We start from the raw sequence: 13,795 nt of genomic DNA, 5'->3' as shown, positions 1-13,795 counted from the left end.
CAATTTTCCTCCCTAACCTACATTCATTTTCCACATCATATTAGTGTGAATGTGACAACTACTCCAACACCCTCTCAAGCACAAATAAGAGAATCAAAACTGACTAGATACCTTAATGAGGTTCTCTAGGAAGACCTTAACTATTTGAGAAAATCACTGATATTTTATGTTATCTCATTATATAAATAAAACATAAATTTTAAATTTTAAAAAATTACGAAAATTTTAAATAAATATATATTTTTTAATATATATATATATATATATATATATATATATATATATATATTTTATATTTTATATATATGCTAAACTTATTCCATATCCCATTTCTTCATTCCAGGTAAACTTTCAAAATAAGCTTAGTATATCCCATATCCCATTTTTAATTCTTAGTGTATCCTTCAATCATCTATGAACATATATAAACTTTCAAAAAAGGCTTTACTTTTACAGAAATGTCTACTATTCATCAAAGTTCCTTCATGTCATGCAACTTCTTAAATTCTTAGCGTATCCTTCAATTATCTATAAACATATATAAACTTTCAAAAGAGGCTTTACTTTTACAAAAATGTTTCATGTCAGGTAACTTCTTAAATTCTTGGTGTACCCTTCAATCATCTATGAAGATAAATAAACTTTCAAAAGAGGCTTTACTTCTACAAAAATGTCAGCTATTCATCAAAGTTCAAACTGATGAAGATGGATCTTTTCATATCCGCGTTATCAACTGATTTGCTGAGGAAATCCTTTGTAGCCATTGAAGTAACGACTATCAAAAGTAGCCAATAACCTAATTCTGTTCTGTCTTAAATTCAATTTCGGTTTGGCATTTTTTTTTCAAAGTGCCATTTGGAAGAGTGCAGTAATGGACCTTAGATGAATTTATGTTTATCTTTGTTGATGAAAAGAAAGACCATTTTATTTCTTCTTGAAATAACATTTAAAAAGCTTTTCTAATCTGGAGTCCAAAAAACCCATACAACTACAAAGCAACCTGGAAGAACAGGTAAAAATGAACAACAAACAAAGGCTGAATTCTTACAGAGAAATCATTCTAAATAATTTCTAAGAAACCAACAAACTTGTACTGAACTGGATCCCCCTACAATACCATAACCTTCATAGAGGAAGTTATTGTCAGCATAACCTTCATAGAGGAAGTTATTGTCAGCAGAAACCAAAAGCAACGGAAGCTAGAGAGGCACACATATTTGCATTGCAGAGGATTATTTGTTTGCAACATCAACAAATATCGTTCTCGTTCGATAGTTGAGCCATATAACGATGTATACGTATGCAATTATGATATAGCCAGCCAGCCTTGCAGGAATTATTGCAAACAGATCAAACACGGCCTTTCCAAAGGTTTCAGCAGGCAAAATCCCTGTTGATAACGTGGAGAGCATTAAGCCCTGCCACCCATTGGCAACCAGGAAATTGCCTCGTTTAACCGCCATTAAGGTGGCCTTTGCAACCTCCTTTGGATCCCCGGCATGTTTTCTGTCATAAAAAACCGCTTTCATCGCTACCTCTGCCAATAATGGATCGTCCACACTGTCTGCGCACATATTTAAACAGTACATGAAAATAGGACTACTTAAGTATTTCCATAAATATCGTATACATTATATAAAAAATAAAATAAAATAAGTTTTATATTTAAAAATGGAGTTGTTTTTAGTGAGATTTTTTGGAAGTTTTTCCGGTGGGTTTTTCTAGTCAAATTTCTCTAAAATCCGGCAGCTATTTATTGGAATCGCAAGTTTGATAGCTAATTTCTGCACAATCAAAGCATCCTAGGGGTTTTTCAGGGTGTTTGAATACAAATATACAGTTAAAAAACCATTTTGAATAATACAAATCAAGATTTAACTTCATTTTTTTCGACTGGAATCCTCCAAACAGATACACGTTTATATGGTTTATTGGACTTTAATAAAGTAATAAATTATTTGAATGCTTCCATATTTTATTTTTACACCAAAAAAAAAAGAAATATGATTAAAAAACAAGAACTTCTTAATATTAATATAGTTTTGTTTAGCATGATTTTTTAAAAATATAGATTGAAAAGAAAATGCTTTTTTATTTTCAATTTTTTTTAATGAAACAAAAAACTATGTTTCCCAAATTTACCAATTCTAAATTTCTTTATAAAAATAAGAATTTATTTTTATTTTAATGTATTTATGTTTATTTCTTTCTTTAAAAAGAAATAAAAAATTTATCTGTTATAACAGGTTAATTTCTCTATAAAAATATTGTAATCCCTTTATCTTTAAATCTATTTAAATAATAAAAATTTGATATTATAATCCCTTTATCTTTAAATCTATTTAAATAATAAAAATTTGATATTATAAAGAAACTATTTTTTTGTATATTTTAATTTTTAAAAATTAAAATTTCATTATTATAATCATAATTTTCAATATAGTTGAATCAACAAAACTATAAAGAGTTTGATAATGCATTTTAATATCTATTGATATATATGTAGCCATTATTAAAAATAAAAATAAATATATCTTAGTTTTAATAAATATTTTGGTAATGATGATAATAATAATAATGATTATTTTTTATTAAAAATAAAATTAATTTATGTCATCGAAATAATATAATATGATAATAATATTTAATTGTACATTAAAAAAAAATTAACTCTAGCTAAAATTTTCATATTTGATTCAAGCAAGGATGATATAAGGATCTCTAATTTTGGCTAGACCATTGCAATGTAAAAGAAGAATAAGGATAATATTACTACTTCCAAATTTAAGGAGAAGTTATGGAGCTAGAAAGATTTATAGGAAAAAGGAAACTAAGATATTAAAAACTCCATTTTTGAAAACCAATTTTTTTTATTTGTCTTGAATAGTGTTAAGAAGAAAATGAATTTTGCTAAGATAAGAACTAATTTTCATGAGCTTTACAGTAAAGTCAAGTGTTTGTCTACTCCCAAAAAGCCATGAAAAAAAAAACTGTCATGAGTGTGATACTAAGAGCATTAAAGATGAAAAATACTCTCTTAAATTGCTGTCTAATTTTTCACACTACAAATCTTCTTGACCTATAAGGCAACAAAACTATGGTGATTTAGGAAAGCTTTCTCTCACTTCTCTTCAAACATATATATAATATGTTAAAAATTTTCCATTAATTTCTTACCTTCTTAAAATGTGATAGACCATATTAATTTTATTGAATATTAATCATCATTATCATCTATAATATTTGAAAAATAATATATATATATATATATATTTTATAATATTAAAAAATTAAATACTTTAAAATAAAAATATATCTCAATTTTAAAAATTCAAATATAAATTATATATTAAAATAAAAAATTTAATATATTTATATTTTTAAAATATTTTAAAACTTTTAAAATACTTTTTATATTAAATAAATAACAGATTAACTAAAAATTTTGATATCCTCAATATTTACATAATGATTTAATACATCATTATTTTAAATCGGTAATAATATTTATCAACAACATAATATCACTTAACCAATACTAATAATGTATACGTTTTAAAACTTAAATATCTTAAATGCATTCATTTAATGTGCCAATGATTCGATGATTTTGAAATTTTGATGGGATGATTTTGAAATTTTTGTTTTGAAAGTGAATTTTGTTTATTTAAATATTTTAAGAAATTTATATAATTATTTATTTAGTTAAAATTTAAATATAATATTTTGTTTTTGTGAAAAGTATAAAATTATTAAATATGTAAACATTATTTTCTTAATTTTGTCATCTATTTTTTTTATTTTATTTTAATAATAATTTTTTCACTAATTTAAAAAATAATATTTAATTCCAAATTTATAACAAAATTAATAATTAACCAAAAAAAACTATTTTAACAAAATTTAATATTATAATAAAAATCAGAAAATGATTATAATACTCCCAAAAATATCTTTTCACTATGGATATATAATAAACTTGTCCCATGAATAAGTAAAGTATAAGATCCATATCTTAAAACTCTATATATATATATATAAATACTAAAAAAAACTATGATCATCAATAAATAAATCAGTAAAAAAAAATAAAAATCTACTGAAAATAAAAATAAAATATAAAATCTATATCTTAAAACTATATATACATATATATCACCATCAATAAATAAATAAGAAAAGTAAAAGATCCATTACCCTATCAAATATCAAAAATAAAAGTAACAAAAGTATTTCAAATTACAAATTAATCGCTTACCTTCCATTTTGTTTAGCAGAGGAGTTTCTACAAAACCTGGACATATAAGAGTCACTCCAATGTTAAAGGGCAGCAGCTCAAGTTTGAGAGCCTCAGCAAGTCCTTTGATCGCATATTTCGTGGAAGTGTAAACCCCACCGCCATACAAAGGATACTGCAAACACTATGCCTACATTAAATATATGAAATATCTTCATCAAACTGTGGAAATCTTCACAAAAATATGTTTCTAAACCTTTATAATCATCATAATTTACCAAGGACCCAAGTGAACCCATGAGGACAATAGCCAAGGGGTGCCTGTAGCTTCTCTGCTTTAACAATGGCAGAGCAGCCCGTAGTGTATAAAGTGTCCCAGTGAGGTTGGTACCAACTATGTCATCAATCCACTCAATGGGTTGTTGCTCCAAATATGAAACACTAACAATGCCAGCATTGCAGACAAGCAAATCAATTGGTGTCCACAGAAAGGATTCAGTTATAGCTGCAGAAATGGCTGCATAATCTTTTACATCTGCAACCTATATAAAACAATTAGTTATATCTATATATAATCAATCAATATCTATATTGATTGTTTGTGCATGCAAAAAAGAGATGGGTCTAAGAATTCTTGTTGCAGATAGATCAATACCTTGATATTAATCCTGTCTCTCTCACACCCAGTTTCCTGGAGGATTTCTTCAACTGCCTTCTGCAGATTAGAAAGATTTCTAGAGATTATTGTCACGTAAGAACCCTGTACAAGAGCCTGTTTGGCAATCTCCAGTCCTATTCCACTTGATCCTCCTGTTATCAATACATGCTTGTTTTGCAAGCTGTGAATAGTGGGTGTGCGCTTCCACAGACACAGGAGAAAGCAGATGAATAAGAAGGTTGCTGTGAGAGACAGGACACCAATCACTTGCAAAGGGTCAGCCATGATGAAAACAAGCTTTTTGAGTATGGTTTGCCTAAGACTTTAGGATATATATAGCTGAACGTTCTGGGTGGAGTCCATATATTAATGTTCAGGGTGTTCACAAGTGCTGAATCAGTGTGCTTTGAACACAAAATATTTTATTTGTGAAACAAAATCATGATGGATAGAAGTTTAAAGCTTAATGACACAATGAATAACACAAAGACACACAAGTTGTTATAGCTACAAGTATAAATCATGAGCATAGTTCTCATTGGCATATTACATGAATATACACATCAACTGTGCCTTCCATATCTTACCACCTATTGCTATTATTGTCACCTATTGCTCTAATTTTGAGCTGAGGTTAGGCATTACACCCCTTTGCTGTCAACTATATTTAGATGGGTGGGTTATCCACTAAGTGGAGAATAAATGGCACATGCATGACCATGAATCAGGGGAACTTCAGTCATTCACAGTCAGACAATTTATTTCAATGTCAGCCTTGCTATAATGCTATCTTATTTCACCGCTCAAAAAAACTTACTTTACTCTATAAGAAGCAGGTTCTATAAAAAGCAGGTTTAGAGCAAGTCGACTATTTTGCTTGAGTTGCTATGGTGTCTGTCAGGCAACCCTCCGTAGTGTGATTGATTGTTAGGGTTTTTGCTATAGGTTCTGCAATTGGTTTTCAAGGGTTTTGTAATAAATGTGATCGTGATTTGAAATTCACAGTAATTAAGAGAAAATCGTAAAATATTCAGCAATCTTGTTGATGTGGATTGCACAACTTGGTTTTCAAAGGTTTGTCAGGAATGTCATTATAATTGGAAACTCAGTAATTAAGAGAAGATAGGCCAGACAAAAAATCACTTCCAAATCTAAATCTATATATATATTTATATTTTGGTTGGGAAGTTATGTTGTTTATTAGTCAATTATCTTTAACCAAAATTTTAGTGGGTCAAAAAAAAATTATATGTTTTTTCAAAAAAAATTATTAATTTTATTTTTTTTCAAAAATGACTTTACAATATAAAATTAATTTATTTTGAATATCTCTAAAATTTTATAAAAGACTAACAAAATTATTAGAAATTTAAATATTTTTAAAAAAATATTAAAATTTTGTACATTAAAGAGTAATAAGATAAATTTCGATCCTTCAAATTTTCCAAATAAATTTCCATTTTTCAAATTTTCCCTATCTTCTTTAGTGTGATTGATTTTCAGAAATATTTTTTTTTAAAATCTTTATTACATAATATAATTATAATTTAAAACTCACCATTTAGAAAAAACACTAATTTTTTAACCATATTGATTTGGTCAAAACCAAATATCCTCCAAACCCAAGAATCATCCCCCAACTTAGATGCCCAAAACCCAATTAACCAGCCAAAATATGCTTACAAAACAAACCAGATAAAAATAAATTTATGCCCCTGTGAATTTTATATATCCCTATTTTGCTTCACTTAAGTTACTTTCATGAATTTATATTGAACATTCAATATCTATGCATCATCCTGATCTGGTACTACAGGTTGTTTGGTCACTTATTTATTATAGGTTCTCAAGCACCAACTTTTCTCGCACTGTTCGTCCGCTATCACTTATGGCCCACAGAGCCTTCATTGTCATAATTATGTACTCAGTGAAGATTGTTGGATGTTATTAATAGAAGCAGCAGATACACAGGTTAATTTTAATCTGTTATTGCTCTAATACTTTCTAATACTTTTCAACTGCGTTTGATGTTAACATCAGATCAGATCATCGACTCCCTTGGAACTTTCATTTTATCCGTTTTGAAATTAAAAATTCGATAGTGTTATATTTTAAAATGGGTGGAAAAATATTTTTTAAATCTCAAATATTTGAAGTTTATTTTTTTATTAACTAAATTGGACATCTGGTATGATTAGGTAGAGAAGTGGGTTAGGTTTTCCATTACACTAAATTATTATCATTATTTTTTTAAGTGGTTTCAATATCGATCAAGAGGGGTTGTGGATGGACATATGGCATGATTGGGGCCAGCGGTGTCTTATGTTTTCCACTACACCAAAATTCGCAGGCATTAGTAAACTTACAAACCATTATCATTACCTTTTAAGTGGTCCCATAGTCGATTCTCAATGAAGTGAGTGTGAAAATCCAACACCCGGACATATGGCATGAATGGGCCGAGAGGCGTGTTAGGTTTTCAATTACACTAGATTCCCAATGAAGCAAGTGTGAAAATCCAAAGGTTTTCCATTACCTTCCCAATGAAGTGAGTGTGAAAAGTGAGTGTTCCATTACACTAGATTCCCAAAGAAGTTAGTGTTAAAATCCGAAGTGTTAGGTTTTTCATTACATTGGATTCTCAAAGAAGTGAGTGTGAAAATCCAAAGCTTTTCCATTACACTGGATTCCCAATGAAGTGAGTGTGAAAATCCAACACCGCCCAGAGGCTTACCATTATCATTACCTTTTTAAGTCACTTACAAACCATTATTATTACATTTTTAAGTGGTCCCAGGGTGGATCCCAAAGTGGCAGTTAGTCCATGTGATTGATTCCTAATGAGGTGAGTGTGAAAATCAAGGCTCTCTACAATCTAGTACATGAGAGAGATGTCAAATAACATTACATTAAAAAAAAATTAAAAATATATATATATATGAAGAGATTTTGTAGGTAGCATTACATTAAACAAATTTAAAAAATATTTCTCTACTAATTATTGAAAATTAAAATAATATTGAATATGTTGTCTAAATTAAACTTTTTAACAAAAAAACACATATACACAATAATATTATCCATCACAAAAGGAAATAAAGTATGGACAAAATTGAAAAACAAAAAAGCAAAAAGAGCATAAAATTTGTTTAATGAAAGAGGATGGGTGTGGAAATCTTCAATTAAGATATGTTTGTTCTTTAAAAATTATTAAACTATATAATCTGTAAACTATAGTCATGAAATAAAATTATTTGTTTCTAAATTTTACCTAGCTTCACATTGAGAGAACAAGTTCAGTCATCTATAAAACTTAACAAATTATTGTCAATATAATTAAAATTTGTTTGAATGAGTTAAATTTTATCAAAAGTAAAAAATAATTAGTATTTTAGATATATAAATTTAGTAAATTGATATGATAGTTAAAAATGTATCCAAGTAAAAATTAATAAATATGTATGTATATATAATAATGTAAATTGATATTATAGTTAAAATGTTTTTGTGTGAGGTAAATTTTATCCAAATAAAAATTAATAAGTATTTAGGATATATCAATTATGCAAATTGATATCAAAATTAAAATGTTTTTATGTAAGGTAAAATTTATGCAAGTGAAAATTAATATTTAACTAGCCTAGATCTATCTTAACTTCGGATCTACTAAACATCTAGAATGATCAAATATCTTTTCACTCTATCGAAGGTTGCATCAAGAAATTTGATCTTCTCCGTCCTTGGTAGATTAAGATGATGGATCTATGTTGATTTTAACAACAACTAAGTACTCATTTATCTATAAATTATAAATACCTTTAAATCTCAAATATCACGAGCTCATTTTTTGATTAACCAAATTGAATATATGATATGATTTTTAGAACAACTAAATACTCATTATCTAATAAATTATAGATTAAGTTTAACTTATTAGTTCTTATATCTTTTAAACTGTATTGTATTTAATTTTAATTTATATTATCATAATCTAAAATTGTAATGTATATAAATAAAAATTTCAAATCCAGAACACCCATTATGACTGTATTTACAACCTAGATACTTAATTTTTTATTATTTTAATAATTTTTTATTATTATATATAACGAGCAAGTCAAATTATTGGGTAGCACGTGAGTGCATGATTCAGCCGCGGGGCTGACGGCTTAGTCGCTCCCTGCCTAATTTCGATCCGCTATTGTGATGTTGCTGTTCAGCTTTTATGTAACATTGTGAGTGTATATTAGTATATGGTGAATGATGTGATGGTTGTATATATGTAAAAAATTGTACATACTGGCCTAATATAATGCTTCTTCAGGGGACTAGCCACCCCATTTTGAAAAAGTCGAATTATTTGGTTACAATTTTACTTATCAAATTCTATTCTTGACATTATACATTTTTTTATCCATTTATATAATCATTTTGTATTTATGTATAACTATTTTGTTGATGGATTTGACATTATACTTTTCTATTGGTTGGGACAAAGTGCCCTCTGACACTACTGGGACAAAAACAAGGTACAACATTTATGCATATTAAATAAAAAAATTCAATACAAAGGTTGGAACTTTAGAACAAATCAAAAAGCAGCCTAGAAGAATGTCGTTTCAGAAGCTGTTTGAGTTTTTGAGAACAACTGTCGATCACATTCAAGTGAGGATTTTCTTCCCAAAACTTTTGGAATCTGGAAAAAGAAAGAACAGTTTAATAACCTTATTCAAAAACCGTTTCCAAAGATGCACAAAGAGAGCTATTAGGCTTACACATTTTTATTAAAAGCCATTCAAAAAGCTTTTCCTTATATGCATCTAACTAACTGCAAGGCTCCTACCATTGTAAGATACGTATTTAAAAAAAAATCTGATATGTATCACAGTAATATAGTATATTAAATATATAAATTTCAAAAAACTAAGCATTAAAAATTTGGTGTATAAATATAAATAAATTAAATTAAAAAACAAAACACAAATATAAAACGAGATAGAAGACTTAGACATCCTTCCCCTGTAACTGCCCAAAACATTAAAATATCAAAAAGCTACCCATTGCATTTGACATCCTTCAAAGGCTTATTTTCGTTGGGTATTGTCTTCCACCTTGTAACTGCCCAAAACACTAAAGTATCAAAAAGCTACCCATTGCATTGACATCTTCCATAGGCTTATTTTTGTTGGGTATTGTCCAGGTTAATTTTATGACAACAATTTCTTTTTAAGAATTTGGTAAAAAAACTTCAAAAAAATTGATTATTAGAGTGTTTGAATAGTTTTTGATAATGGAAATGGATGCAGCATCCAAAATCTTGAAACTCCATTATTATAACCTAGATTTCCAAAAAATTCAACTAAATTTTATCAAAATCTTATCAAAATTTCCATTATTTTTGAGCGAAAATTGTGAGTTCCTTCCCACTTAACTCTGGCTGTCTCCATCCTTTACTCAACTTCTACGGAATATACATTGAATTTGCCGACACTAATTACTATAGATAGAACGCCTCTGATTTTAACAGTTTGATGGCCGCTGGCACTACAGTTTGAGCAATTATATCATCCAACCAAAAACTCGAGTTAGCGAATCTACCGTATCATAATCCTTTACTCAACTTGTACGGAATATACATTGAATTTGGCATGGAAATGAATTTCGTAATGAATGTATTCACACCCACATCTTAAACGCTTCACAGGAAAGCTTGAAGTTGCATTTACTCTTTTGCACCCTACATCCACCATTACATTTAAAGATATTTAAATTCAATGTTGTAAAATTTTGTATATCATCTAACTTTGTATTTATTACTCATCAATATTGCATTTTAATATTTATTTATCAATATTATATCTATGATATAGCAGTCTAATATTTATAAATAGATTTTTAGTGTCTATTTAATATTAGGTTCAAATTTTATAAAAAAAATTAAAGATAATTTTTTTTAAAGAATTAAACTATCTTAAAAAACGTCCAAATTCAAAGAAGTTTCATAAATCTTAATAATAACATTTCACTCTATAAATTAACTATACCTCACCTAAATTCCACTATTGACAACAACAACAAAACACAAAGTAAAAAATATAATATCTATTACTTAGCAATATTTCACAATAAAGATAAAAAAATAACTTTAATCATATATATCATAAATGTTTTTTTCCTACTAGTTCACTTTATAATGATCCATACATACTTGTAACAAAGCAATAAATAGTGTACATTGCTAGATTTGAATATTTTTAAATTAAATGATATATATCTAAATCCATACAACATTTAGTATTTTATTACAAAATCCATACAACATTTAGTATTTTATTACAAAATTCATGGTGTTTATGGCTTGTTTTATTATTATTAGTCTCCTTTACTTATACCATGTTTAATTTTAGAAAATATATATATATAATTTTATTGTATACTTTTTAAGATATAATATCATGTGTATTATATTTATGGATACCTTATAGCTTTCCTATTCCAATAGTTGGGTTTTTATTTCTCCCACTCTAATAGTTGTTTTTGTATTTGTGGATATCCTTTAATATTAGTGTTGTTATTTTTTTGGAGAATTATTATAAATTTTGTTGTAAATTAATATTATTAGTTGTTATTAATTAATATATACTAACTCATTACTATATCTAATAAAACCATATAGCCTATAGAGGTAACAAGGTGTTTTGTTAAGGCACTCTATGGTGTAAAGGTTATTGGTTCGAAACTCTATGAAAAAAATCATCATCCATGTTAAGGGTTGGTGTGGCCACTGGGTGCAATCCCTAGATGATTTTGATGGCTTAGATGCCCTTCAATCCTGGCTATAGGTTAGATGTGTCAGCCATCTCAAGATTCACATAACGTAGAAAACAAAAAAATTAAACCATATTAAAATCTATAGAAATTCATTAGTTAGAGCTATAAAGGTATACTTTGGTTTAGAAATTAAGATTACTTGAAATTATTCCATCTCTATTTACACATAAATACAAAACACACACAATACACTTCTTATTGATCAAATGAAGTTACATATCTCTCAACCAACCAACTCATCCTAAACAACCTCCTCAATAATAGGACTAGTGTCATACATTGAGACAAGTGGGAATTATATGTTCTAACACTCTCACTTAAGTACTATATATCTCAATCTCAATCAAAACAATCCTACATCTAGTACAATCTGGTGTTTACAAATAATATCATAGTGTTGGCATCCATATAAAGAAAAAAGCATCCACCGAAATGCATGGGTGTCAAATTGTTGCAATTGTTAGTCTACTAAGATGTCCCTTCATATACATGGTTCATTCAATGAATGTGTCTTAATACATGTACCTCGTATTACAAAAAAATAGAAGGGAGCAAAGATAGTGATTACACACACCACAAATCACACTTGATTTATTGATCACAATATATAAAGGACATAACACAATGACTTCAACACATCTAGATCATGTCTCCAACTCATTACATATGAATCAATATATTCTGGACCAGTGCTTGGGGACTCACAATGAAAACTACACATGACATGGAAGCATTACTTCCAACACCCTCCCTTAATGCTTACATGAAAAACATTGAAAACACATATTACAACAACAAAGATAATGTATGTCTGACTGGTCTTCATCAGCACTCACATCCACTCTGGAATATTGCAAACACCACTCTTTCACCACCACATCTTCAAGCTGTCACTTGACCTCCATTTAAAATGTAACCCCCTTGGACCATCATTGATGAACTTTGCAAGATCAACAATATTGACAACTTGGGTCCTCGGGGCTTTTGCGATAAGAGCCATGAAGTAATGAACCATCCAATGGACCAACCACCATCTATCAGATATTTCGCTTTCGGCTATCCGTCAGTTGCTAGGATGGAGGTCTGGATACTGAATGTGTTCGAGAGTTGATCAAACAACTTGAACTTACACTAGAATTAATGTTTCAGACATCGGGGCTTCCAGTTTAAGAACCACCAACCCTTTTTATAACTAATAAAAACACACAATAATTGATGTTTCGAACACTGGGGCTTCCAGTTTAAGAACCATCAACCCATTTTATAACCAGAATTGAAAGAAATAGAAAACTACTTAGACACAAACATCTCACAACTACAAACTCAATAATCATCAAACTATTAGTTGTCATCCAGGCATAGACAAGTCAACATGTCCCTCCTTAGCACAGGTCAAAAGTTGTTCATCTGGTTCAAACTTTATCTTTGAGTTTTCTCGTCTTCACAAAGAATTTGTTAGAGTGGTCAATTCCAACAAACTTACACATGCATATTGAGTTGACCAGACTCAATATGTTTAAAATGCAAACTCCAAAGTTCTAAAAAAATATTTTTGACCAGTCCAAACATCGAGCTGAGTAGTTGTAAAACATTTGCACATCCATGGGACTGCATTGACCCTATACTACGTGGACTTAGGCATATTGGATGAAGTTGTAGGCGTGTAGTATCAGTGGGGTGTGAAACTTATCATGAATTACTAAACTTTGTTTCTGCTGTTGTCTCCACCATGGTATATATATAATATATATTGCAATCTGCCAAAATCTCAAAGCCAACAAATGAGAGTTGTCACCAAAAGAACACATACTCAAAGTGAGATCATGAGATCGAATCTCATTACCTCACTGCAATTTAGCTTGCAACAACACCTATTCAATGTTAAAATCTCTGCATATTCACAGATTTGGTGTGAAACCCTCGGCCCCCAAGTGCAAAAGCATGTTCTAGTCTTCAAATCTTGTGCAACCTCTATTCAATCAAATTGTGGGTCTGCATACTCGCCTTACAACAATTTCACCTTTGGTTTTGTTTTTATTACTGCAATGTCCACGTCGAAGGATGATCCC

General features: G+C 28.9%; 1 protein-coding gene across 1 annotated transcript; it reads right to left on the bottom strand.

The window, feature by feature from the left end:
• Positions 1-904: 904 nt before the first annotated feature.
• LOC149173753 (3-dehydrosphinganine reductase TSC10A-like) lies at positions 905-5,528 on the bottom strand. The gene is made up of 4 exons (XM_089427996.1): positions 4,893-5,528; positions 4,516-4,779; positions 4,259-4,412; positions 905-1,564 (listed from the first exon to the last, which is right to left on the bottom strand). Exons 1-4 carry the CDS (start codon positions 5,178-5,180, stop codon positions 1,233-1,235), a joined length of 1,038 nt encoding a protein of 345 aa, XP_089284122.1. The 5' UTR covers positions 5,181-5,528; the 3' UTR covers positions 905-1,232.
• Positions 5,529-13,795: the final 8,267 nt, after the last annotated feature.

This window comes from Pinus tabuliformis, chromosome 4_2 (assembly GCF_031772625.1).
Source record: "Pinus tabuliformis cultivar Carrire ecotype Pingquan chromosome 4_2, CPIR1, whole genome shotgun sequence".
In the NCBI taxonomy this organism is placed as follows: domain Eukaryota; kingdom Viridiplantae; phylum Streptophyta; class Pinopsida; order Pinales; family Pinaceae; genus Pinus; species Pinus tabuliformis.
Note: the sequence above shows the minus strand (reverse complement) of the source record. Positions and strands in the feature narration are given on the sequence as shown.